The following is a 26,715-nucleotide window of genomic DNA, read 5'->3' on the forward strand; positions in this document are numbered from 1 at the left end:
CTGCTTATGAGGGACTCCAAGAGAGCCAGAGGACGACGAGACTTCTTTGCCAGATACTGTGATTCAGATTCCGAGTCCGATGATCTTCCGACTACTTCCTATGCTTGAGGGCTTCATCTGTTTATCTTGTTGAAATTTCAAAGTCTTCCTTTCGAAAATGCTATGTAGTTTTGATTATTTGCAAGATTTCTAATTTGTTTAAAAATCCTTCGATGAGAAAATAAGTCTTTTGCATTTGCATTTGCACATCATGCATCATATGCATCATGCATTGGTCACAAAGGCTTCCAAGTGCTTACCACCTCCTGGTTTCTCTGCCGCAGTGTGAAAAGTGGCTCGTGCTCAGAGAATTTACGAACCTGATAGAACCGATCGAACCAGAGAATACAGAAGAAAGAAAAGGGCTATGGAAGAAGAGAACACACAGCTTCGTACCGAATTGGCATCTCTAAGGGAGGAATTGGCCAAAGCTCATGATGCTATGACTGCTCTGTTGGCTGCTCAGGAACAATCAGTTCCTGTAGTTTCTACAGCTGCAAATGTGACTCCTACCGTAACAACTGATCCCCGCTCTATCATGCCATCCGGGTATCCTTACGGGCTTCCGCTGTACTATACTGCTAATACAGGGGCAGGGACCTCTGGTACTACCAACAGTGGCCCAATCCCAGGGGCAAACTTAACTCCTGTTAGTACCGCCTTGACTCAAGCTGCAACGACTGTTACCGAGCCCATTGTGAATGCGGTGCCTCTATTTGTCCATGCTAATGCGCACCACGGGAGTATTGCCACAACCGGAACTATGGAAGAGAGAATGGAAGAACTTGCCAAAGAGCTCCGACGGGAAATTAAGGCCAACAGGGGAAATGGAGACTCCATTAAAACCCAGGATCTCTGCTTAGTATCGAAGGTAGATGTTCCAAAAAAGTTCAAAGTCCCGGAGTTCGACAAATATAACGGGCTGACTTGTCCTCAAAATCATATTGTCAAATACGTCCGGAAGATGGGCAACTACAAGGACAATGATTCCCTTATGATCCATTACTTCCAAGACAGTCTGATGGAAGATGCTGCAGAGTGGTATACTAGTCTGAGCAAAGACGATGTCCATACTTTTGATGAGCTGGCCACTGCTTTCAAGAGCCACTACGGGTTTAACACTCGTTTGAAGCCGAATAGGGAGTTCCTCAGGTCCCTATCTCAGAAAAAGGAGGAAAGTTTCCGTGAATATGCGCAAAGGTGGAGAGGGGCAGCTGCCCGTATCACTCCTGCTTTAGATGAAGAAGAAATGACCCAGACATTCTTAAAGACCTTGAAGAAAGATTATGTTGAGAGGATGATCATCGCTGCCCCGAACAACTTTTCGGAGATGGTCACTATGGGAACCCGTCTTGAGGAAGCCGTCAGGGATGGAATCATTGTGTTTGAGAAAGCCGAATCCTCTGTGAGTGCATCGAAGAGATATGGTAATGGACACCACAAGAAGAAAGAAACGGAAGTGGGGATGGTGTCAGCTGGAGCCGGTCAATCAATGGCTACCGTTGCTCCTATCAATGCAGCTCAAATGCCTCCGTCATACCCATATTTGCCGTATTCTCAGCATCCGTTCTTCCCACCGTTTTATCATCAGTACCCTTTGCCACCGGGCCAGCCTCAAGTGCCCGTCAATGCAATTGCCCAACAGATGAAACAACAGTTGCCGGTTCAACAACAACAACAACAACAACAACAGCAGCAGCAGTATACTAGACCAACTTTTCCTCCTATACCAATGTTGTATGCAGAACTTCTTCCAACTTTACTCCAGAGAGGACACTGCACGACTAGACAGGGTAAGCCCCCACCTGATCTGTTGCCTCCAAGGTTCAGGTCTGATCTCAAGTGTGATTTTCATCAAGGTGCCTTAGGACATGATGTCGAGGGATGTTATGCTTTGAAGTATATCGTGAAGAAGCTCATTGATCAGGGAAAGCTGACTTTTGAGAATAATGTTCCACATGTCCTTGACAATCCTCTTCCAAATCATGCCGCTGTGAATATGATCGAAGTGTGTGAGGAAGCTCCTAGACTTGATGTCCGCAATGTTGCCACTCCTCTGGTGCCTCTGCATATCAAGCTGTGCAAAGCCTCTCTGTTCAGCCATGATCATGCCAAGTGTCTAGGATGCCTCCGTGATCCTTTGGGTTGCCATGTTGTTCAATATGACATTCAAAGCTTGATGAATGATAATCTTCTGACTGTCAGTGATGTTTGCGTGATTGTGCCAGTTTTTCACGATCCGCCTGTCAAGAGTGTACCTTTGAAGAAGAATGCTGAGCCTTTGGTGATAAGGTTGCCAGGACCAATTCCTTATGTTTCGGACAAGGCAGTGCCATACAAATACAATGCTACTATGATAGAAAATGGAGTAGAGGTGCCTCTAGCCTCCTTTGCCACAGTAAGCAATATTGCCGAAGGGACCTCTGCAGCGCTAAGAAGCGGGAAGGTTCGTCCGCCGTTATTTCAGAAGAAGGTAGCCACGCCAATCACTCCACCAGTTGAAGAAGCAACTCCAACCGTTGTTTCACCCATTGCTACAGATGTGAATCAGCCAGGCAAATCTATAGAGGATTCAAATTTAGATGAGATTCTGAGGATAATAAAGAGGAGCGACTACAAGATCGTTGATCAGTTACTGCAGACTCCTTCAAAGATATCTGTCTTGTCGTTACTCTTGAGCTCTGAGGCTCACAGGAATACCTTGTTGAAAGTACTGGAGCAAGCTTATGTTGACCACGAAGTTACGGTAGACCGTTTCAGCGGCATAGTGGGAAATATTACTGCTTGTAACAACCTCTGGTTCAGTGAAGAAGAGTTGCCAGAAGTGGGAAAGGGTCACAATCTGGCTTTGCACATCTCGGTGAATTGTAAATCAGACATGATATCAAATGTGTTGGTAGATACCGGTTCCTCTCTCAATGTAATGCCCAAGACAACTCTAGATCAGTTGAGCTACCGTGGGACCCCTTTGAGAAGAAGTACTTTCTTGGTCAAAGCTTTTGACGGATCTCGAAAGAATGTGCTGGGGGAGATAGACTTGCCGATAACCATTGGCCCTGAGAATTTCTTGGTTACCTTCCAAGTGATGGACATTAATGCATCCTACAGTTGCCTGCTGGGAAGACCGTGGATACACGATGCAGGGTCTGCTGAAGGGACTGCTTTCCAAGGTTTGACCATTGAAGGTGCAGAGTCTAAGGAAGCTGGGGCTGCTATGGCTTCATTGAAGGATGCTCAGAGAGCCATCCAAGAAGGTCAGACTGCCGGCTGGGGCAAGGTGATACAGCTCTGTGAGAACAAGCGTAAAGAAGGTCTCGGGTTCTCCCCGTCATCAAGGGTTTCCTCGGGAGTCTTCCACAGTGCAGGGTTTGTTAATGCTATCTCTGAAGAAGCCACTGGATCTGGTCTCAGGCCTGTATTTGTTACACCAGGAGGCATTGCGACAAATTGGGATGCCATTGACATTCCTTCAATCATGCATGTTTCTGAGTAATGTGTCTTGTTGCTTTAGTGCTTTGTTTTCAAAATAACAATCCTCTCGCTCTGCCCAAAGCGAGAGTGATATTTTCTGTAAGGGCATGTTTGTTTCGGCATTGCCGTTAATTAATAAAATTTTGTCGTTTCTTCCACGACTACTTTTTTTTTTTAGTGCTTTTTCCCTTGGAAACAATGGTAATGCCAGAAAAAACCAAAACGTCTGTATTTTCTTATTAATTTCAAAAATCTGCATGAAAAAAAAAAAAACTCTTTCTAAAATCATCCAATCATTATATGCAGGTTGAACCATAATAAACCCGTTGAACACAGTAATCCTACGGTTCCTCCAAGTTTTGATTTCCCTGTGTATGAAGCCGAAGATGAGAAAGGTGATGACATACCGTATGAGATCACTCGGCTACTTGAGCAGGAGAAGAAAGCCATTCAGCCTCACCAGGAAGAGATTGAGCTTATCAACATAGGTACCGAGGAAAACAAGCGAGAAATCAAGATTGGTGCTACTCTAGAGGAAGGGGTTAAACAGAAGATCATCCAACTCCTCCGGGAATATCCGGATATTTTTGCATGGTCCTATGAAGATATGCCAGGTCTAGACCCTATGATCGTGGAGCATCGGATCCCTACTAAGCCTGAATGTCCTCCCGTCAGGCAGAAATTGAGAAGGACTCATCCTGATATGGCTCTCAAGATTAAGAGTGAAGTTCAAAAGCAGATTGATGCGGGTTTCCTCATGACAGTTGAGTATCCTGAATGGGTTGCCAATATTGTGCCTGTGCCAAAGAAGGATGGTAAAGTCCGGATGTGTGTTGACTTCAGAGACCTGAACAAGGCCAGTCCAAAAGACAACTTTCCATTACCTCATATTGATGTGCTTGTTGATAATACTGCTCAATCTAAGGTGTTCTCCTTCATGGACGGTTTTTCCGGTTATAATCAGATCAAAATGTCTCCTGAAGATAGAGAAAAGACATCTTTTATCACTCCATGGGGTACTTTCTGCTACAAAGTGATGCCGTTCGGCCTAATCAATGCTGGTGCTACCTACCAAAGGGGAATGACCACTCTGTTTCATGACATGATTCACAAAGAAGTTGAGGTATATGTGGATGACATGATTGTGAAGTCAGCAGATGAGGAGCAGCATGTTGAATATTTAACAAAGATGTTTGAAAGGTTGAGAAAATACAAGCTGCGATTGAATCCCAACAAATGTACATTCGGTGTCAGGTCCGGAAAGTTATTAGGCTTCATTGTCAGCCAAAAGGGCATTGAAGTCGATCCTGATAAAGTCCGGGCCATCCGAGAAATGCCAGCTCCACAGACAGAGAAGCAAGTCAGAGGTTTCTTGGGACGTTTGAATTACATCTCCCGATTCATATCTCATATGACCGCAACCTGCGGGCCAATCTTCAAGCTACTCAGAAAGAACCAGCCTGTTGTATGGAATGATGAATGCCAAGAAGCTTTTGATAGCATCAAGAATTACCTGCTGGAACCACCTATCCTTGTCCCACCCGTGGAAGGAAGGCCTTTGATTATGTATTTGGCAGTATTTGATGAATCCATGGGATGTGTACTTGGTCAACAAGATGAAACCGGAAAGAAAGAGCATGCTATCTACTATCTAAGCAAGAAGTTCACCGATTGTGAAACTCGGTATACAATGCTTGAAAAGACTTGTTGTGCTCTAGCTTGGGCTGCCAAACGCCTGCGTCATTATTTGGTGAATCATACGACTTGGCTGATATCCAGAATGGATCCGATAAAGTATATCTTTGAGAAAGCGGCCGTTACTGGGAAGATCGCACGCTGGCAGATGCTTTTGTCTGAATATGATATTGTGTTCAAAACTCAAAAGGCAATCAAAGGCAGCATTCTTGCCGATCACCTTGCTTATCAACCTCTTGATGATTACCAACCAATTGAATTCGATTTCCCTGATGAAGAGATCATGTATTTGAAATCCAAAGACTGCGACGAACCGTTGATTAATGAAGGTCCAGATCCCAATAGCAAGTGGGGTTTAGTCTTTGATGGTGCTGTCAATGCTTATGGTAAAGGAATTGGGGCAGTCATTGTATCCCCGCAGGGGCATCACATCCCTTTTACCGCCCGAATTCTGTTCGAATGTACCAACAACATGGCTGAGTATGAAGCATGTATCTTCGGGATCGAGGAAGCAATTGACATGAGAATCAAACACCTCGACATCTATGGAGATTCTGCGCTCGTCATCAATCAGATAAAGGGTGAATGGGAGACCCACCATGCTAAGTTGATTCCTTATCGTGATTATGCGAGACGTCTTCTGACATATTTTACAAAGGTTGAGCTGCACCATATTCCTCGTGATGAGAACCAAATGGCTGATGCTCTTGCTACTCTATCTTCCATGTTTCGAGTAAACCATTGGAATGATGTGCCATTAATCAAAGTGCAACGCCTTGAAAGACCTTCACATGTGTTTGCTATTGGGGATGTGATCGATCAGGCTGGTGCAAATGTGGTTGACCATAGACCCTGGTACTATGACATCAAACAGTTCTTGCTGAGCCGTGAGTATCCGCCGGGTGCTTCCAAACAAGACAAGAAGACCTTGAGAAGATTGGCCGGTAGATTCCTGTTAGATGGAGATATTTTGTACAAGAGGAACTATGACATGGTACTGTTGAGGTGTGTTGATGAACATGAAGCAGAGCAGTTAATGCATGATGTACATGACGGTACCTTCGGGACCCATGCTACAGGGCATACTATGTCAAGAAAGTTGCTACGGGCAGGTTACTACTGGATGACTATGGAGCATGATTGCTACCAGTACGCCAGAAAATGTCACAAATGTCAAATCTATGCTGATAAGATTCATGTGCCTCCGCACGCCCTCAATGTTATGTCATCCCCATGGCCGTTCTCAATGTGGGGCATCGACATGATTGGAAGAATTGAACCGAAAGCTTCAAATGGTCATCGTTTCATCTTAGTGGCAATTGACTACTTTACCAAATGGGTTGAAGCAGCATCTTATACCAATGTGACCAAGCAAGTGGTAGCTAAGTTCCTCAAGAACAATATCATCTGTCGATATGGTGTTCCCAGCAAGATCATTACCGACAATGGTACCAACCTGAACAACAATGTGGTGCAAGCTCTTTGTGAAGAATTCAAAATTGAGCATCATAACTCTTCTCCTTATAGACCTCAGATGAATGGTGCAGTTGAGGCCGCCAACAAGAATATCAAGAGAATTGTCCAGAAGATGGTAACCACTTACAAGGACTGGCATGAGATGTTACCCTATGCTCTGCATGGCTACCGTACTACTGTGCGCAGTTCAACCGGGGCAACCCCTTTCTCTCTTGTATATGGTATGGAAGCAGTTCTTCCTTTGGAAGTGGAGATCCCATCTCTCCGTGTGGTCATGGAAGCAAAGTTATCCAAGGCTGAATGGTGCCAAAGCCGGTATGATCAGTTGAATTTGATTGAGGAAAAACGTATGGATGCCATGGCTCGTGGACAGTCATATCAAGCAAGAATGAAGACTGCCTTTGACAAGAAAGTCCATCCTCGAGAATTCAAGGTAGGGGAACTTGTATTGAAAAGGAGGATAAGCCAGCAACCCGACCCAAGGGGCAAGTGGACGCCTAACTATGAAGGTCCTTATGTTGTCAAGAAGGCCTTCTCCGGTGGTGCTTTAATCCTTACACACATGGATGGTGTGGAACTTCCAAATCCAGTGAATGCCGATATAGTCAAGAAATACTTTGCCTAGAAATATGAAAAGAACAGCGTGGTAGGTCGAAAACCCGAAAGGGCGGCCTAGGCAAAAATGCGCTTCCCGGTGGATCGAAAACCCGAAAGGGCGGTCCAGGCAAAAATAAGGGACAAAAAAAAACAAATATGAAAAGCTCGCTGAGATTGTACGCAACTCAGGCAAGAATGGGCGTCTCGATGAGCCGAAAACCCGGAAGGGCGGTTCATGCAAAAATGAGATTGAAACCAAAGGCAAGTAACTATATCTGGCCAACCACCGTCCCCCTTGGGGCATCTGCAGCTGTTAATGACCATCTTCATCTAAAGCTCCTACGCTTGCGAATTCAAAGTTTTCAGGAAATGTAATGATTGCTGTGTTCAATGTACCACCAACCAATAAAAATTACCATTTTCCAAGCTTTGTGAATCCGTGGAGTCACGCCTCCGGCTGACCACCACTCTTATACATCTATTTGAGCTTGTGCTTTTGTTTGAAACTCTGCTTTCTTTCTACTTTCAAAGCTGTATACAAAACATTTTCTTTCTATTTTGATAATGACAATGCTTGAAACAAACATTTTGAAAATTGAAAACTTTTTGTCTGTTTTGAAAAGCAAACCTGAGCAACAGGGTACATTCAAATGAAACATGCATGAGCGAGAGTATGTTAATGTCTATTTCAATATATGTTACAAGCGGGTTCTCCTCCAGGGTAGTCTGTGGTCAATGGCAAGAATGAAAAAACGGAACAAAAAATGCATGAAATTGGATAGGCTCGCTAAGTTGAAAACCCGAAAGGGCGGCTTAGGCAAAAATGAGCACCCCGCTGGATTGACAACCCGAAAGGGCAGTTCAGGCAAAAATGGGGCATTGAAAAGAATTTATTTCCCCGGTGGATCGAAAACCCGAAAGGGCGATCCAGGCAAAAATGGGATGCAAAAAAAATGATGATGATTGAAAATTGAAAAAAATAACATGCAAAAAGCATTGACCACAGATGCGATGTCCACAACATGCCCAGCACAACGGCGTTTTCCCCAGTAAAGTCTCTCAAGATTCTATCCCCAGCAAGTTGCATACCTACCTGCCCTCAGCCTTGGCTCCGATGCGTCTCCCAACGACGTCGTCTCCAAAGAGGATTTCCAAGAATGTGTAATATAGCACGAGCCACTACGTGCCCAATACTCTGATGTCTTGTCTTCCCCGTGAAGTCGCGCCTACAAAATGCCAACAGTCATGCATTACAAGCATTCATACATGCATAATCATGCATATTACGTGCCCATGCATTTAATGAAACTGTTATATCATCCGTGCATACTGCATTTCCAATGTCAACATCAGTCTCAATTCGATACTCATATCGGGTTCTCTGTCAAAACCTTGTGAGCCAATAATATCGGTCAATTTCTGCCTTTCAATTCGAATCGACGTTAAGTCAATCTCAATCTATATTTTGTCAAAACAAACCAATCCCCCGTGAATATGTTTCTGTTTGGTCAAGTGGCTAGTTTGAATCCAAGAACAGCTTGTACCTATCAATTTGCTTATGTTATCGGTCGAGTGCCCAGCTCAATCCAAGAGCAGCTTGTACCTGTCAATATGTTTCCGTTTGGTCAAGTGACTAGCTCAATCCAAGAGCAGCTTGTACCCGTCTATCTGTTTCTGTTCGCTCAAGTGGCTAGCTCAATCCAAGAGCAGCTTGTACCCGTCTATCTGTTTCTGTTCGCTCAAGTGGCTAGCTCGATCCAAGAGCAGCTTACGCCTGTCTATTTTGTATTTGTCTCCGGTGGAGTAACCAGTTCGCATCCAAGAACAAGCTCGCACCTGTCTATTTGCTTTGCTTTCAGTCGAGTAACCAGTTCGAATCCTTAAGAACAACTCGTACCTGCCAATTTTACATGTTTTCAGTCGAGTCACCAGTTCGAATCCATAAGAACAACTCGCACTTTCCAATATCCCCAAGTGAGTTACCAGTTCAAATCCATAAGAACAACTCATGTTTGTCCAGTAACCTCTATCCCCTGTGAAGTGACCAGTTCGAATCCATAAGAACAACTCGCAGTTGTCTGTTTGTTTCATCCCCGGTCAAGTGGCTAGTTTGAATCCAAGAACAGCTTGTACCTGTCCAGCTTGTTTCTAGTTTCCCGTTACTCTGCTATTCACTATCTTTGTCAATGTCCACCAATCCCGCAATGGATACGACATATTTTGTTAATTCCAATCCCCATGAGATCTTGCATTCATAATCCAAATGATGCATGGCATGCATATTATTTGAAAATGGGTAGGCGTATTTTTACGTCCAAACACAGTGCAAATGCTAATATTTAAGTATCTTCGTCCTGTCAAGCCAAAGACTCCGTCTCTTGACTCTCCAGACAAAGAAACTTAAATAGGGGCAGCTGTTATACCCTGTTTTTGGACCTAAAAATACTGGGCCCAATTTCATTTCAAACTTTGTCAATTATCAAATTTCAACTGCACAGTTCAATTTGTCTCTGCCTCGCAGTATTTTCAATCACAATTTTACCTATGTTTTTCTTGCATAAAACCTTTCAAAATGTCTTTACTTGTCTTGTAAGTCATTCAAAAGTGTCTCTGAATCATTACATTGCTTTTTCCACAGTTTATTTCAAATTTGCAAAAAGTCATATAGAAGGGTATTTTGGTCATTTCCTGCAGTGGGACCCATTTTCATCCTTGTGACTGTCTCTGAGTCTTTTCAGATTATTTTTAAACACTTCATCAGTAAACCTTGTTAAAATTCATTTCAAACTTGCGTCTGAGTCAGTGTTAAGTCCATTTCAATCTGTTTAGGTCAATTTTAGCCCTAGGGGCATTTTGGTCATTTCACACAAAATTTTGGCATAGAGAGGTTACTTTGAAGTACCTCATTTAGGTCATTGGTTCGTTTTAGTCCGTTTTGTCAATTTTATTTTTGTTTCGCTTTACGTTTGGTCAAATTACGTTTTTTACTCAATTTTATTTTTAATTGCGTTTTGGTCCCTCAATTGAGGTCCCAAAATTGCATTTTGTCCAAACAGTTTTTTTTAATTTCATTTCAAGCCTTTTAATTAATTTTGCAGTTTAGTCCTCAAATTCTTTGTTTTTGCAGAAAGGTCCAGAAGCCAAATTACAAGGCCGTGCCATTTTTCTCCATGTCCAGATGTCACAATTCCATTGGCTCAAGTGTACACATGTCAACTATATAAACAGTGAGTCAGATTCAAAGCCATTAACAACACGCCAACTCAAAAACACAATTCCAATTTCCTCTTTCTCAGCAAGTGAATCAAAACAGAAAAGTTTCTCAGAATCTCTCAAGAACACCAAGAACACAAAACCCTAACCGTTTTCCAGAAATCAAAATTCATCAGAATCAACAGTTTTTTGGATCAATTCTCAGAGATTCTGTTGAATCTTCATCATCGAATTGATCATTCTCTGCAATTCCAAACGCGAGCTCGCATTGAAGCAAGCTCAAGCGTTGATCACAGAGCGTGAAAAGAAGAAGGAAAGAAGCAAAGTTCTAAACCGGCGAAGAAGATGAAGAAACGGAATCAGTGAGAAAAGGAGAATCACCGATTTATTTTCGGTCCAAAAGCAAGCAGAAGAATCAAAATCATCAAGAGCATTCAAGTTTTTCCAAAGATTTCCTCCATTAAAGGTTTCAACCAAAACCTTAGGTAAAACTCAGAATCTTTTCTCAAAAGTAATATCACTGTTAAACCTAAAAAATATCACGCAAGCAATAGATCCAAAATTTCCAGAACTCAAGGACGAAACCGTAACCGTAAACACAAAACCTAGATCCATAAGGATCTAAGCTTTGAAAGCAAGAACAAACATCAAAGAAGAGCGGCGAACAACGAAACGATGTAGATCTTTAACGATCTAAACATTTCCTTTCAAAAAATCAAAAATCAGTTTCAAAACCGTACAGAGCTTTTTAGATCTACGTCGTTTCAAACCGTATTTGAAAAAACAACTGCTGGATTCGTGTTTAGGGTTAAAGGACGAACCAGAAAATACAAAAATCTTTAAGTTCTGGAAATTTTAGGTCACCGGAGTTCATAGTCTCGCCGGAGAAGATGAAGTTTCCGGCGGACCTTCAAGGTCTCCGCCGTAGCTTCATCCTCACCGGCGGTGAGGTTTCTAGAGAGAGGTGAGAGAAGAGAGAAGGACTTAGAGAGAGAAAGCCAAGTAAAAAATGAAAAAACCGGTGCTAGCATGTTTATATAGGCAACTGAACCGGACCGGTTCAAGACCGGTCCAATCCCTTCAATCCTGAGCGTTGGATCTAGGGTTTCCTTCCCTGGATCAATCCAACGCTCCCTGTGCATCCGGATCCTTGTAGTTTTGGGCTTTGGTTTGGGCTTAGTTTTTTTTTACGTTTTTTGTTATTTCCTTGCTATTCACACCCCTATTTTTTGCTACCTGCACCTATGTCTTGATTAAAATTGTGGTAAAATTCCTAGAAAAATTCATACATGTTTCTTGATATTTTCTTAGTGTTTTTATGACATTTTTGCACATTAAGGATCTATGAAATTTTTGTATAATTAATTCATAGCATTTTAATTCTCTTTGAATTATTTGTTATGGATTCTTCTTCACACATTTGTCCTTGATGTGAGAATATGTAATAAAAGCTACTTGACGTGTTAATATGAGAGATTTGTGCCTATAATTTCATGTTGATTTGCTGTTTTGATTTGGTTCATAAGTTCTTGATTTTATGAACAATATATGCATATTTTGAAAGATATAAAATGCCAAGTTTATTCTAGAAAATATGGCATGAAACCATGCTTGCATGTTTCCAATAATTCCATGCTATAACTTGAGATAAAGAAAACTCTTTCAAAATTTGTTAAAGCATGAGAATTAGAGGCCAAGAATGCTTTAGGTTTCGTACCTAAGTTTTTAGGGTTTAATGTCATTTTGTTAACTTTTTGTGCCATCTTGCATGCTTTTATTTCTTAGTACTTGTTATGTTTTTTTCTTTTCACTAACAAGTTTATTTCCATGTTTCATACATTTCATAGCATTCCACCACTCTCTCCACTTTCTTTAGCTTAGCATTTATTTTTATTTTTTTGCAAGTTTTAATTCATTTGGTAATGTAATTTGTTATCATTGGTTTGTAGCTTGGCAAAGGGGCCATAGAATGTATTTAGGCAATGTTGTAATGTGGACTATGGACACTATGACGCACCGACACGCACACACTCACCTTAGATGTATGCATAGGATTGTATGGTTAAATAAGCGTTTAGGTTTTAAACACTTAGAGAAAATCCATCTTTTTTTCAAAAAAAAACAATTGAACTTCACTTCAAAAATTTTCATAATAAATATGAAGTCAACACTTCACTTTTTTCCTTTCTTTTTTTAAGAAAAATTCAATTCATCTTAATCATTTAGACTTTCTTTTCAATCACTAATCAAACCTCACTTTTTTTGCTAAATCTCACGCTCATGAAGCCTCCCAATCTCCTTCTTCAAAACCATTTTCAAAACTAAAAATCAAACAATTAAAACGAAAAAACAAGTCTTTTTAGCAAGAACTACGCCGGTTTTGATCCCGTAAAACGGTACGTAGGCAAGGGACTTTAACCCCTCCAAGCCGAAATAAAATTAAATTCTACTTCTTCTCACCCCCATTCTTCACTCAAATAAAACTTCTTTTCTTTCAATAAATAGGCAATAAAACTAAAGCGTAGAAATAAATTAGGAGAGCGGTTCTTATGGAATACCATAATCGCTCCGGGTGCCTAACACCTTCCCGTAGCGAAAACGACCCCCGAACTTAGAATCTAAGGGTTTTTCTCAATTTTGCCCTTCCCAAGAAAAAATAGAGAATATCAACGGTCAAAAGGTTCAAGTCCAATTAATGGCTTGGCACCCAAAAACCATGATAACACTTGTGTATACAATGTCTTTTCCTTGTGGTTGCATGTTACTCCAACTAACACGCCTCCGTACCTTTTTGCTTGGCTATGTGGTTTTTAACCATCAAAGATATGGCGGAATAAAGGGAGTTTAAACTCCTTTGCTTTTTCTTTTTGCTTTTTGCTTTTTGCTTTAATTATTTAGAATATAAAGTTATTGATAATTGATTAATATATCTCATTTAAAAAATTTATATGAGATGTTGAGTTGGAAAGATTGAGTGTTTTTTATTAGGCACAATTGCTATTAAAAAAATTATAAATAAGTGATTTTTACAAGTGAAAAGCATCATTAATATGCCTAGCGTGTTGCTTTTGCATTTGTGGCATTTGGACATTCTTATGTCTGGCTTGCTTTGTCGGTCATATTCACCCAATCCCCATTGTCAAGTGAGTTGTGAAAAGAGCCCTACCACCTAATTTTTGTCATTGACTTGATTTAAGTTAGGTTTTAAACTTACGGGATTATGTTAGGGCAATTAATAAGGATTAAAAAGAAAAATTGTAAATTGTGTAGAAAAAATTGCGTTTTTAATATTTTAATTTGAAGATAAAGTTTTTACTTTGAACTTCTTAACAAATGCTTTAGGACATTTATATTACTAATATTTTTTAATAAGCATTAAATAAGATATGAAAAGTAAAAATATAATAACTTAGCGATGAAAATTTTCTAGTTGCGGGTTCGACTCTTTTTTTAGCGTCAAAGGAAATTCCTGTTTGGTGGGAGAAGTAGTCATAACAAGTCCAAATGTTAAAAGAAGTTACTTCTAATTGTATGGAAGTAATGAAGTTGTCTACAATTAATTATTGTGAGTAGACTTCTTTTGATATTGAGGATGTGGAAAGATGTCACGGTAATAGATTTTCTCTAAAATCTCAAGCCTTGTTTCTTTGTTTTCTAGCTTTCATCTCGGTGCTTTTAAAATTGTTGGATATGATTATTTGTGTTTGGCTAATCGAGGTGACAATTGATATTAGCATAACAAAGACCAAATAACCATTTGTTTATATGAATTATGGGCATTGATGTTTGAGCTTGGCCAATTAAGATGACAATTGATATAGACATTACATGATTAAACAATCATTTAGTTATAATCAAACATTTTTAAGGGAATTGAACAACCATAACATTATAATTCATAATTTGAGGTATCAATCTTTGTTGAAAGACAAAGGTAGATGGTAGATCTATTAAGATAAAAGAAATATTTCATAACAATAATTTGCATGGCAACATAGGAGCTTGGGATAGAAAATTCTATTTTGTGATGGAAATCCAACTCAATCTAAAAATTCAATTTTTTAGCTAATTAACTTAGTAAAGGAGATTGGTTATTAACTCTAGTCTCCTGTGGGATCAATATCTTTTACTACACAATAAAACTGTGCAATTATAGGCTTATCAGCAACCAATGAGAATTGATCAATGAGTTTTCCTATGGTAAGAATTGCTCCCTTATGCTTAAGAATGACTATGTTCATCAGGAACCGGAAGGAAGTATGCGTAGTTTGGATGTTTGAACGGGAGAGCTCTAGGAGGCTATGGTTCTCCAAAAGCGTGTGAAAATGGTTTATGAATAATATTCAAATTTGTAATAAAACTCTTCAATACTTTTCTAAATTGAATGTAATAGCACATTCAAGCCACTGTGTCACAGGATGACGCGACATAATTGCATCGAATTTCATATTAGACTTTGCGCCGTACGAGAATGTGACACATAAAGGTTGGGTTTCTCGAATCACTTCCCTCGCAATATATGCATTTTATGCCATAACTAAACCCAATCTAAGAGGTTTAATCACTTGGACATAGTTACACATATGATTAGACTTTTCTTAGCGTAATACTGCCTTCACTCAAGAATAATTGTCACACTTTTATTACCAAATTAACTTTAACATCATTACAATAAATGTTAAACGAAAAAAATATTGACTTCAAAGAGGTGTAAAAGAGGGTTCAATTAAGAGTGTTCAATCCTTTGCTCTTTTTATCAAAAAGGGGTTGTTGGATCATACAAATCTAATGTATTTTATGGTGAAAAACCAATAACTAAATCTTGTAAAAAAAACCAATAACTAAATTGTTTTTTCCTTTTCTTATTTTTCTTCCTCTTCTTTTTTATCGTAACCATCTTCGCATATACCCAAAAAACAACAACAAACAAACTCATCATTCATTTTACAATTTTTTTAAAACCAATCTTCTCCTTCTACCATTTAAAATCGAAATTCATATTTCTTACAATAAACCGCAAATAAAAAAAAATAAAAAAACAAAATTCCTTCTCCTTCAACCATGCATTTCTCATCTCATTCCTTACAATCATTCAATCAATATGTGAAGCCAACATTTCTTGTATCATTCAACACAAACAACATGTAAAGCCAACAAATGTTGTTTATATATTGTCCCTTAAAAATGATAAGGGTCACCCTTAAATATATTTTAGAGATCCATATTAAACACAACTAGATAAATTGGTTGACGATTGCGATGACCGAATTAGAGAATACAAACACCGAATAAAGAGATTACGAGTCAGAAACAATTACCCACAATCATAATAATTTCGATTGACGATTTATGATGTCAGGCAATCGATTTATCTTCATTGTAATGGTTTCCTCTTGATTAAAGCATGTATATTCTTGTCTTAATATTAATATTAATGAAAGAGGTGACTATTTACAAATACTTGTTCAAAGGATGAACAAGGATAGATAAAATACAACAAAGAGTTTATCATCCGCCCGCCTATGTTACAAATCATGCAATAAAACTATCTTCCTCTTCTGTTGCTATATTACATTATTTCCGATATATTTAAATGTTTATTATAAATGTAATTAAAAGAGATTATCATGTAAAGTTATATCTAAAAATCACGTTAAATTATTATGAAAAAAATCACGTTAAATCTAAAAATATAATTTAATCCCATTGACCTTTTTTTGAAGAGAATTTAATCCCATTGACTTATTAGCTCATTAATCTATTTAAGTATGAATCATATTACTTATTTGAAGATATTAATAAGAAATAAGCTTTTAAGTATGCTCACATGCAATAACAAACTTTTGAGTTTTAAGATAACCAAATTCAAACCAAAAACAAACTTATGACATAAACATACCAGACTAAGGCTTTAATTTTTGTTGAATAGATTGAACATAAGCCTTGCAATTTACAAAACCTAACTCAGATAAGTCTATTTCCACATCTAGCCCTAGCCCTCCTCTTCAAAGTGTACGCATAAAATAATATATAGAAAAATATTTACATTTTTTTTTATGTTATATAAAAAATTATGAATATAATTGGTTTGTTTATTACATACATAATTTCATTACTTTTTAATTTTATTTTATTTTAACGGATTTTACTATTTGATTTTATAAATAAATACTCATTTGTGTTAGCTAAATTATGAATATAATTGGTTTGTTTATTCCATACATAATTTTATTACTTTTTAATTTTAATTTTTTTAACGGATTTTACTATTTGATTTTATAAATAAATATTCATTTGTGTTAGCTAAAAAGAGATGATAATAGAACGATCATCCTTTATCAATTTCAATTTAATTTTTTAGATTTTCTGTTTTTAACGAGATAATTTTTTTACAGGGGATAAAACAAAAAACACTAATATTACATGGGAAAAACATATATTAACCCTTTTTCATAATATGATGATTATGATTAATTGACGATGTGAAAATTATTTACTTTGATGGTAAAATTACTCATATTATCCTTTAACTTAATTTCATATACTAGCAATTTAATTATTTAACCTTTTTCATGTCATTTTAGTTCTTTTGTGCTATTTGCACAGTAATTTTTAAACTCAAATATATGGTTTCATTTCTTTGTGAGTTTTCAATCTTTAAATTATGATCATTCACTCATGTTTGCATATGAATTTTAGATTTAAAGTTTAAAATTTATATACAAATGGATAAAAAGACCAAAATAACATAAAAATTAAAATAAAAAGCATCATTAGAAGAATTTAAGTTCAAGAACCAGAGATGTAATATTACCTAAATTTAAAATCTATAATTTTAATTATTTATTTAATAAACAAATATAAAAATATTTGCCCATTAAAAGAGTCAACAAACGTATAGACGGGGATATCATCTGTATATAGACTGATAGTAACTGGTCGCATTAAGAATAAATGCATTGACCATATCACAGCAAAATTCCACAGTTTCATAAATTCATTCACCCCAAATGGAAATTGGAAATAAAAATGTGGGTGCACTATTCAGCAGACTTAACTGCAACACAATTTCCACAACATTTCTTACACGAAAACCATACAAACCAAAACTTAACGTGGTTGTAAATTCGAACTCCACTTGGAAAGAAAGGGTAAAAATGAAATTTTATTAAAACCGCGTCAACAGTAAAATGATCCTCTGTTCCCAAAACCTTGTAAAAAGGATTAAGAAACTGATGAAAGTACAGTAACAGTAGCTTCAGCTTCACAAATAAATAAATAAACCGAAACCTACTCACTCCAACCAACCAAACCAATAATCGAAGTAACCTTCCCATTCTCAATTCCAACAACATTTTACTGTGCCATTCATTTATTCTACTCAGATGAATTCGAACATGGATAATGAAAGAGAAATCGAAAACAATTATGCCCTCAGCGGCAAGATAATGCTAACCGCCATTATCATTCTCTTCGCCGTTATCATAATAATGCTCTGTCTCCATTTTCTAATTCGATACTACCTTCTACGTGATCGCACACGTCAACACCTCCGTCGTCAACCTTTCATCTTTTACGTGGACCCGTCCGCCCCTGCTTCACTGACACTCGCCGTCTCTCGGGGCCTTGATGCCTCCGTGATCTCGTCGCTCCCAGTTTTCAATTTTTCCTCCAACACGGATCAAGCGGTGGAATGCGCTGTTTGTTTATCGGAGTTTGAAGATGGAGAAACAGGTCGGGTTTTACCCAAATGTAATCATAGTTTTCATATTGATTGTATTGATATGTGGTTTCAGTCTCATTCTACATGTCCGCTTTGTAGAGCGCCCGTGGAGGCTGCGCCGGTTCAAGCGACCAGACAAGAAGTGACAATTGATATGTGTGAACCGGAATTGGTTTTGGGTTCGAGTTCTGGTGAAGAAATGAACCGGTCTGTATCGGAATTTTCTTCTTCTTGTTCTTCCTCATGTTCTGATGAGAAGCAATCTTCATCGGTTGACATTACCGTTGAGATTCCGAGAAGGAGTGAATCCGATTGCAAGAGTTTTGCTGTGGGAGAGTCGAGTTGTGATTCACCATCATCGTTTCGGTCACCAATGAGTCGTGTTTTGTCGTTCACGAGAATCCTTAGCAGAGAGAGGAAACCAAGCATTTCTCCGTCGTTGGATTGTGCAGAACGAGGTGAAAGGGAGGAGACTCGGTGAGTTGATTGATGACTTAAGTGCATGAATGTTGCAACACAAATTACAATGTCAACGGGGAGGGATGACGATCATCATTTGCCATGCTCAAACATCGCTACTGTCTCGTCATAATTGAACCGAGGAAGGTAGCAATATTCGAGTGACATGGCATGCAGTTAAGCCAAAGACGATGGTCATTTCTTGATGTATAAATGAATAGTTAAATCGTTTTTGCAAATTTGGAGTTCTGTTCTTTACCTACATTAGATAAGTCATAGAAGATGAACTCAAGATATAAGATTGTTTATGTGAATCTCTTAAAATACATTACTTTGAGGCAATTCATTCAATTTTTATTCAAATGATCAATTATTAAATAAACTCTACAAATATTTTATAAAAATTAAACGATATTGTATTTCACATTTCTGATAATGAGTTCCACAGTTTATTTCACATAACTTGTTTTTCACTACGACAAACTCCAACAGCGAGCAATTTGTCATGCTCATAGTGTACTGGGGACATATGTGACATCCATCTGCGACAAAGTTTAAAGGCGTACATCTCGTGTATGTTTAAGACATGGAGGACAAAAATAAAAGAATTTAAATTTACAAAGGTAGAATATATATTTATATTTTTAAATAGGCATAAAACAGAGTCATTGAAAAGGAAAGAGAGAAAATTCATGGGAAAATATAGATAGACACTCTTTTTTCATACCATTCTTGTACACACCCTATATGAGAGGGTATTTTGGTAATGTGTAACAAAAAATATGTAATTATTTTAGACCCACATTACCACATGTTGCATTTATGTGTGGGGGTTTAAGGAGTGTATGCCACCTATGTATGTCTATGTATAAGCACTCAAAATTCATAGAGTAATCTACACGAAGAAACAAGAAAATTTGTAGAGTACTGCCAAAAATCAAAGACAAATGAGTGTTTTGGGAGAATACATTTGAGACAACAACTATTATGTAGAAAAATGTAGCACAAGGGCATAAACGGAAGGAATCCTTGTCCACCATAAGGGATTTACAATTGCATCTCATCAAACACCAAGCCTCATTCAAAACTCCAAATTATTCACCCGGAAATGCTTATTACCGCAAGAATCTTTACAGCAAACAGTTCACGAATGAACGGTAGTCAACCCATAACCCCCAATGTATTCCATAAAAACTGGAAATGTATAAGGCTCTCTTTTATTAAACATTAAATACGTATGCATCGTGAAATTCAAGAAGGTAGCGCTCGCTATATATAGCAGTCCACGTCATTTAAAATTTAAAAAATATTTTTAAAATTCTTTTTTAAAATTTAAAAAACTGAAAATAAATTAAAAAATCATGAAAAATTTCCAATTTTTGAAATAAATTTTTTCAAAAATTTTTAAAATTATTTTTTAAATCTGGAAATTAGTTTATCAAGAAAAAAAATGTAATATATAATTTTCACTTTTTTTTCAAATTTTTTAATTTATAACAGTTTTTCCGAATTTTTTATGATTTTTAAATTTATTTTCATATATTTTTAATTTAAAAAAAATCAGAATTTTGAAGAAAAAAAAAATTAATTATGTGGCATGCCACGTGGCAAAAGTTGCACAGTCAGCAACTGCCACCTGACCAAAACCATGCTAAATCATAACTGAAGTGGGGCCAGGAACCTTTTTAAAACAAAAAAAAAATTACAAGATGTTTTTAATTTTTTTTTTTTTTACAAGGATGAAAATCAAAACGCTTCCAAATTACAGGGACGAATTGCATATTTAAGCCAAAAATATATAGAAAACCGATTACATAATGCTTTTAGACAATTAAATCATTTTTTAACCAATTATTTTTCTTAAATTAGTAGAAGAGTTTACAAATTAAATAACTCTTTTGTTTCGCAGATTTAATCAAAAAGTAATTAATTAGCAAAGAAAGCAAAGCAACACTTTATCGAATAGATAGAAAGAAGCAGTATACATCGCACCCAGAAGCAATATTCATATGGAGCTAACAATAAAAATCAAATTTCATTGATTAGAGACATTATTATTACATATAAAATGTCAAAATTGTTTGCATTCAGCATGCACGCATGCATGCAGGGATGGCTACCTAAGTATATAAAAAGAGGTAGCTTTGATGTTGGTTTAAATTAATTAAGCAGTGTTCTCATGAGCTTAACTCAATTGGTAAGGACAATGCCTACCCCGACCACCACAAAAAAAAAAAAATCAATTAAGCAGCTCAGCTCTGGGAAGGGGTCCAGCTGGCTGTGCTCCAATTGAATAAGGAATTCCAGATTCGGTAATCCAATCATCACGAGCAGTTCCGTTAGCAATTTCGTAAAACTTTCCTGGATAGTATTTAGCAGCTTCACCGGCAGAGATGGTTTTAACACCTGGCCATTTCACTCTAAGATTAGTGGCAGCACCAGCACCCTTGTTGTTGTATTCCAAATAAGTGCATGTCTCCTTGAAAAGATTTCCCATCCATGGCATATAACCCTCTGGTACAAAGAGGCCATCAATGAGAGAATCCACGATAACAACCTTGGAGAAATTTCTCCATGGTCTTCCCAAATAAGCTATCTTGGGTTGCATGGTAAGAACTTCGGGTTCCCCGGTGAAATGACAGTTTTGGAAAACAAGGGCGGATACACTGTCAACTTTGGTTCTTCCTCCTGCTGTCACCATGCATTGTTGATTTGCCATTGGTTTTCTAACGACGAGCTTGCAGTTTTGGAAAACTCCAACAGCATCACCAAAGACAAAGTCAATTGTTCCGCTAATAGTGCAGTCGCGGTAGAATTGTCTTTTGGATTGTGTGTAGAGTGTATCTTGGTAACCGTCCATTTGACAGTTGTAGAACAATGCTTTGTCTGCTGTTACACGGAGGGCCACTGCTTGGTGCTTTGCGGCACCGGCTGAGTTCTCAAATCCGACGTTCAAGGCGGTGAAATGGGCAGAGTTCACACCTGCCAATTAATAACAACCCGATATACACAACTTACAATTTTTTAGAGATCCATATTAAACATTGCATTAAAATTGAGTAGTAACTTACCGAATGTTGCGGTATTGTAAGTCTGCACACCATCAGCATAGCTTTTGCTGCCAGTAAATATGGTCTTTGTGGGACCATCGCCAATAATAGTAACATGGTCCCTATCTTTATCCACAGAAACATACTCCTTATAGATACCAGCCTTAACATGAATAACAAAAGGAACTTGGTTTTTCTTGGGAACTAGTGCAAGTGCCTCAGTCAATGTCTTAAATTGACCACTACCATCTTGTGCAACAACAGCATTAGGCTTAACGTTCTCAGGAGCCGCGAGAAGTTTCCTTTGGCTTTGAGAAACCCATGATGGCAAACCATCTTCAGACAAATGCTTCCTATTATTATTCAAAACACTTGTTAAAGAGCTCAAGTTAAGATCTTTTACAAATCCTGAAAGTCCATTGATTATATCCAAAGCATTGTTAGTTAGCTCCAAAGAAGCCTTAAGAACCTTAGCCATGGTTTGTTCTGCATGGGTAGTTGTGTTCTCAAATCCATATAAACATGTTTGTTGATTGGCAAGTGTACCTGAGAGCCAAACTTTAAGATCATAAGCAATCTCATCAATTTTTCTAATATCAAATTTATCCAATGAGTGAATAGATTGATGAACATCATCAACTGCATAACCAAGGACTTCTTTGCAAATATCCATAGCTTGCTTTGTCATGTCATTGGTAGCTAATTCCTTGTAGAGTTTTGAGTTATGGATTTGTTTCGAGAGTTCTTCAGCTGTTGCTTTGAATACTGCTTTGATCAATTCCTTCATGTCTGTTTTTCCTGTTTTTGCAAGACTCTTTTCGCATGTTTGTTTGTACCCTGTTGTTCCACAAAGTACTTGAACGATTTTTTGTGATTTTACAATTTGGTTACCGCCTTCCGATTCAACTTGGCCGCCATCTTTTACACCAACAGCCACCGCGGCCACCATGGCAATAAGTAAGATTGAAGATACACCAAGAATGGCGAACTTCTTCTTACTGGCATGGTTTTGGGTTTCAATGGCTCCTCCTGCCATCCCTGCAATTCTTTTTTTGTATTTTTTTTTTTCAGACAATTGATCAAAATGAATGTTAACCCACTAGGCACTGTTTATTGCAATGCCCAGGGTCACTACGATTTTGATTTGTGAGTTCTGTTGAGATATGCAATGCTATTTATACAGACACGAATTCTAAAAAAAGGGGTTCTATTGTTAAATGAAAGGTGGATAATTTCTACCCAATTACTAAAAGTGAGTGGTGATAAATGCACACCATAGGCACACCATAGGTGGTATACACGCTTAAACCTTCACACAAATATGTGACATGTGACTTAGACCACATAAACACTTTGTCTCTCTTCTCTTTCATCGATCTCTCTCCTCTCATAGTATGGATGGTATGAAAATATGAGTGGTCTACCAATCATTTTCCTTACTAAAATTGGCTTGCAATATTAACAGAAATAGTTAATTAACTGAAGACCCGTTTGTTCGAGATTTTTTTTACTAAAAAAACCCCTTTTTTTTGTAGTGTTTGTTTAACATTTTTAAAAAATCCATTTTGTAAAAAAAAATTAATTTTAAGGGTCCGTTTGTCACGGATTAGAATAAAAGTGATTTTGACATAAAATAATTTAGATATTACATTTTAGAGATTTTATAAAAAGTCAGAATTTATTTTGCGTTTGTTTACCGTTATAAAAATATTTTTTTAAAAAAATTATTTAGTTTGTTTGGATAAAACTATATAAAAATAAAAAATTGTACAAAATTAGTTCAATCTTTAGATCCATATTTTCTCACTCCTCTAAAAACAATCTATTTTTTGAGAAGCTGCTCTCAACAGCTTCTCATTTGAAGCTATTTTTACATTATTATTTTTAGATTTTGATTTTTCTTAAAAAATTTGTAATAAACGGATGCAATATTTTTAAAAGTGATCATTTTCTTTAAAAAAATGATTTTTTTTTTCTAAAAAAAAGCTATAACAAACGGGCTCTTAGCCTAAAAATGAAAAACTATTCCAAGTATCTTTTTCAAAATCTATTTTTTTTTTCTAAATATAAGGAACTTAAGTGTAAGTACTTCAAATCTTTAAAAAATATTATTTTTATGTTAGTAAACAAACAGAAATAGCTTTAGATTTTTTTTAAAATTTCTAAAATAAAATCTCTAGATTCATTTAACTCAAAATCTTTTTTTTTTAAGCTGAAACAAACGCACCCTAATTTTGATCTGTTTAATGATGAGCAATCTGTGCTGTATTGGCTTGAAATTTAAAGGAGCTCCTTGTATCATGGACTTGTAAAGGGTCAATATCAAAATGGAGAAAAACAGCGGCGAAGCTAGTAACTTTTTTACGAGAGGGTCAAATGTAAAAAAAATAAAAAATTATTTCTTTTATTGTAAGCAACTAAGTAATTTGGAAGAAATTTATTCTCTATTTTATATTTGAATCTTGTAGTGACAATTTTCATTGTTAACAAAACTCTGTTTATAGTTGCTAAAAGGATCTAAACTATATAAAAAAAATAGATGAAATAAATCTATCAAGCTAACTATGACACTTAAACTTATTTGAGGTAGCTAAATATATATTAATGGGGTAGCTAAATATATATTAATGGGGTAGCTAAATGTAAATTATACTTATTTTTTTAAATAAAACAAAAAAAATTGGGGTAGCAAATGCTACCCCATAGTTGTTACTTAGCTTCGCCCCTAGAGAAAAGGGAGGTTGGAAAATTCGGATCATGTGATATTTGCTTGCTAGCATTTACAAAATTATTTTTGGGTTAATAAAATCATACGTGCATGAAATTCAGGTTATATATGACTAGGGATGACAATACGGGCTTCAGCCGCTATTAGCCCGCCAAAAACGGGGTGGGGCGGGGTGGGCACAAACCCACACCCTGTTCCACCTAAAGGCGGGCTGACAGGTTGGCCCGTCTATTTTTTAAAATATTTTTTGTCGATTGTTATTAACAAATACGCTGTGCTATTATAAAAACAATAAATTTAATATAATGACTCTTACATTAAACAAATTTCAAAATAAATCCACCATACATCCAACATAAAACAAATTACAAAATAAATCCAACAACATGAAATAAGTCTCAAAATAAATCAACCATAAGAAGTCTACATAATTTCTTCAACGTCCCTAAGTTAATCATCATGTAGGTAATAGACATGTGATGCTCCAGGTGTTGTTGCAACAGCTGATTCCATGTATCCAACATCTTTCTCTAGATCATCACCTACTACACCTACACATCAAGTAACCTCAATTTTAACTTCACCAAATCAAATTTAAAACACATCTCAAAACATGACTATTTCCTTCATTTTAAATGTATACGCCATGACTGAATTAAGTTATTAAAATTTGTTTAATGGTTTTGCAAAAGTGTTTATCTATTATTCACTTCAGACACAAGTTCACAAAAAATTGTTTATCTCTTTGGTCACTAATAGTAAAAAAAAGAAAGTTTAATAAGTCCACGGGTCAATCCACCCCACCCCACTATATGAACCTCTTTTTCAGCGGGCTTAACAGGGGCGGGCCAACTAAAGAGATGTGATCTAAATCTCACCCCAGCCCGTCTAAAATGGCGGGTTAAACGGATTGGGTTGATCCGGCGGACTGAGCCCGTTTGCCACCCCTATATAATCCATTCTCGAAGGCAGTCAAAATTATCTTTAACCAAAAAAGGTGTAGTTCAAATATTCAAATCCTAGTGTAATTAACGATTAGAAAATAATATGTAACCCTTCGGATTTTATTATAAGTTGTTTTAATATTAATTATCAAAAGTTTAGTTTATTATTACTAATAGTAGTGCTTAATAAAAAAAGGCTTAATTGCACTTTTGGCTCCCTATCTTTTCAAAAGTTGCGATTTTGGCCTCTAACTAATTAAAATACAAAATAGCCCCTTATGTATTGGATCTTTGGCAGTTTTCCCCCCAAGAATAATTTTAACTCAGTCAACGCACACATGTATCTTTTTTTATTTTTGTAATTACAAAAATAATTTTTAATTTTTTTGTATTTTTTAATTAAAAAATATTTTATTATTTTTTAATTATTTAAAAAAGTATATTTTTTAATTTAAAAAGTTTTTTTATTTAAAAAATATTTATTTATTTTATTTTTTAATTAAAAAAATTAAGTGATGTGGGTGCCACATCAGCGAAGACCAAGTCAAAATTGGTCTTAAGGGCCAAAACTGACAAAAATCCAATACATAGGGGGTTGTTTTGTATTTTAATTAGTTAAGGGGCCAAAATCGCAACTTTTGAAAAGATAGGAGGTCAAAAGTGCAATTAAGCCTAAAAAAATGATTAATAACATTTAATGTTAAAGAAGAGTGGTGATACATAAACTACATTAGCTGGCGTACACCCTTTAAACCTCCACACACAACTATGACATGTGTCTACGTGGTCCCCACACGTAATAAAAGGAAGAATGGTGGTAAAGTAAAATTCTTAAAATATCCCTACCATATAGGGTGTACATATGAGTGGTATAGAAAAAAGGTTGTCCACCAACAATTATTCCTTAAAGAAATATAGAAAACCGACGACATAATACTTTTAGACAATTAAATCATTTTTTTTAACCGCTTTTAGACAATTAAATCATTTTTTTTTAACCAAATAAGTAGAAGAGTTTACAATCCACAAGTTCTAGTTCAACTGACAAAATGCTGAAATTGTTATACCGGATGCCATGATGATATCTCCGGTTTTGTCATTTCATCAATTTACCAAAAAAAGAAAAAGAGTATACAAATTAAATAACTCTTTTGTTTCGCAGATTAATCAAAAAATAATTTATTAGCAAAGAAAGCAAATCAATACTTTATCGAATAGATAGAAAGAAGCCGTCGCATACATTGCACCTGGACGCAATATTCATATGAAAATCAAAAGTGTGAAAATCAAAGAAGAACTTTAATAATTAACAAGCACCAA

General features: G+C 36.7%; 2 protein-coding genes across 2 annotated transcripts; one reads left to right on the forward strand and one right to left on the reverse strand.

Moving 5' to 3' along the window:
- The first annotated feature begins 17,583 nt into the window (after positions 1 to 17,583).
- Positions 17,584 to 19,024, forward strand: LOC25494080 (RING-H2 finger protein ATL2). Its single transcript, XM_013602814.3, has one exon. The coding sequence runs from the start codon at positions 17,877 to 17,879 to the stop codon at positions 18,693 to 18,695; it is 819 nt and encodes a 272-aa protein (XP_013458268.1). The 5' UTR covers positions 17,584 to 17,876; the 3' UTR covers positions 18,696 to 19,024.
- Positions 19,025 to 20,912: 1,888 nt separating this feature from the next.
- LOC25494081 (pectinesterase/pectinesterase inhibitor) lies at positions 20,913 to 22,784 on the reverse strand. Its single transcript, XM_013602815.3, has 2 exons — positions 21,745 to 22,784; positions 20,913 to 21,655 (listed from the first exon to the last, which is right to left on the reverse strand). The coding sequence occupies exons 1-2, from the start codon at positions 22,757 to 22,759 to the stop codon at positions 20,913 to 20,915; spliced, it is 1,758 nt and encodes a 585-aa protein (XP_013458269.1). The 5' UTR covers positions 22,760 to 22,784.
- Between the last annotated feature and the right edge of the window lie 3,931 nt (positions 22,785 to 26,715).

The sequence above is a fragment of the Medicago truncatula genome, chromosome 4 (genome assembly GCF_003473485.1).
Source record: "Medicago truncatula cultivar Jemalong A17 chromosome 4, MtrunA17r5.0-ANR, whole genome shotgun sequence".
In the NCBI taxonomy this organism is placed as follows: Eukaryota; Viridiplantae; Streptophyta; class Magnoliopsida; order Fabales; family Fabaceae; genus Medicago; species Medicago truncatula.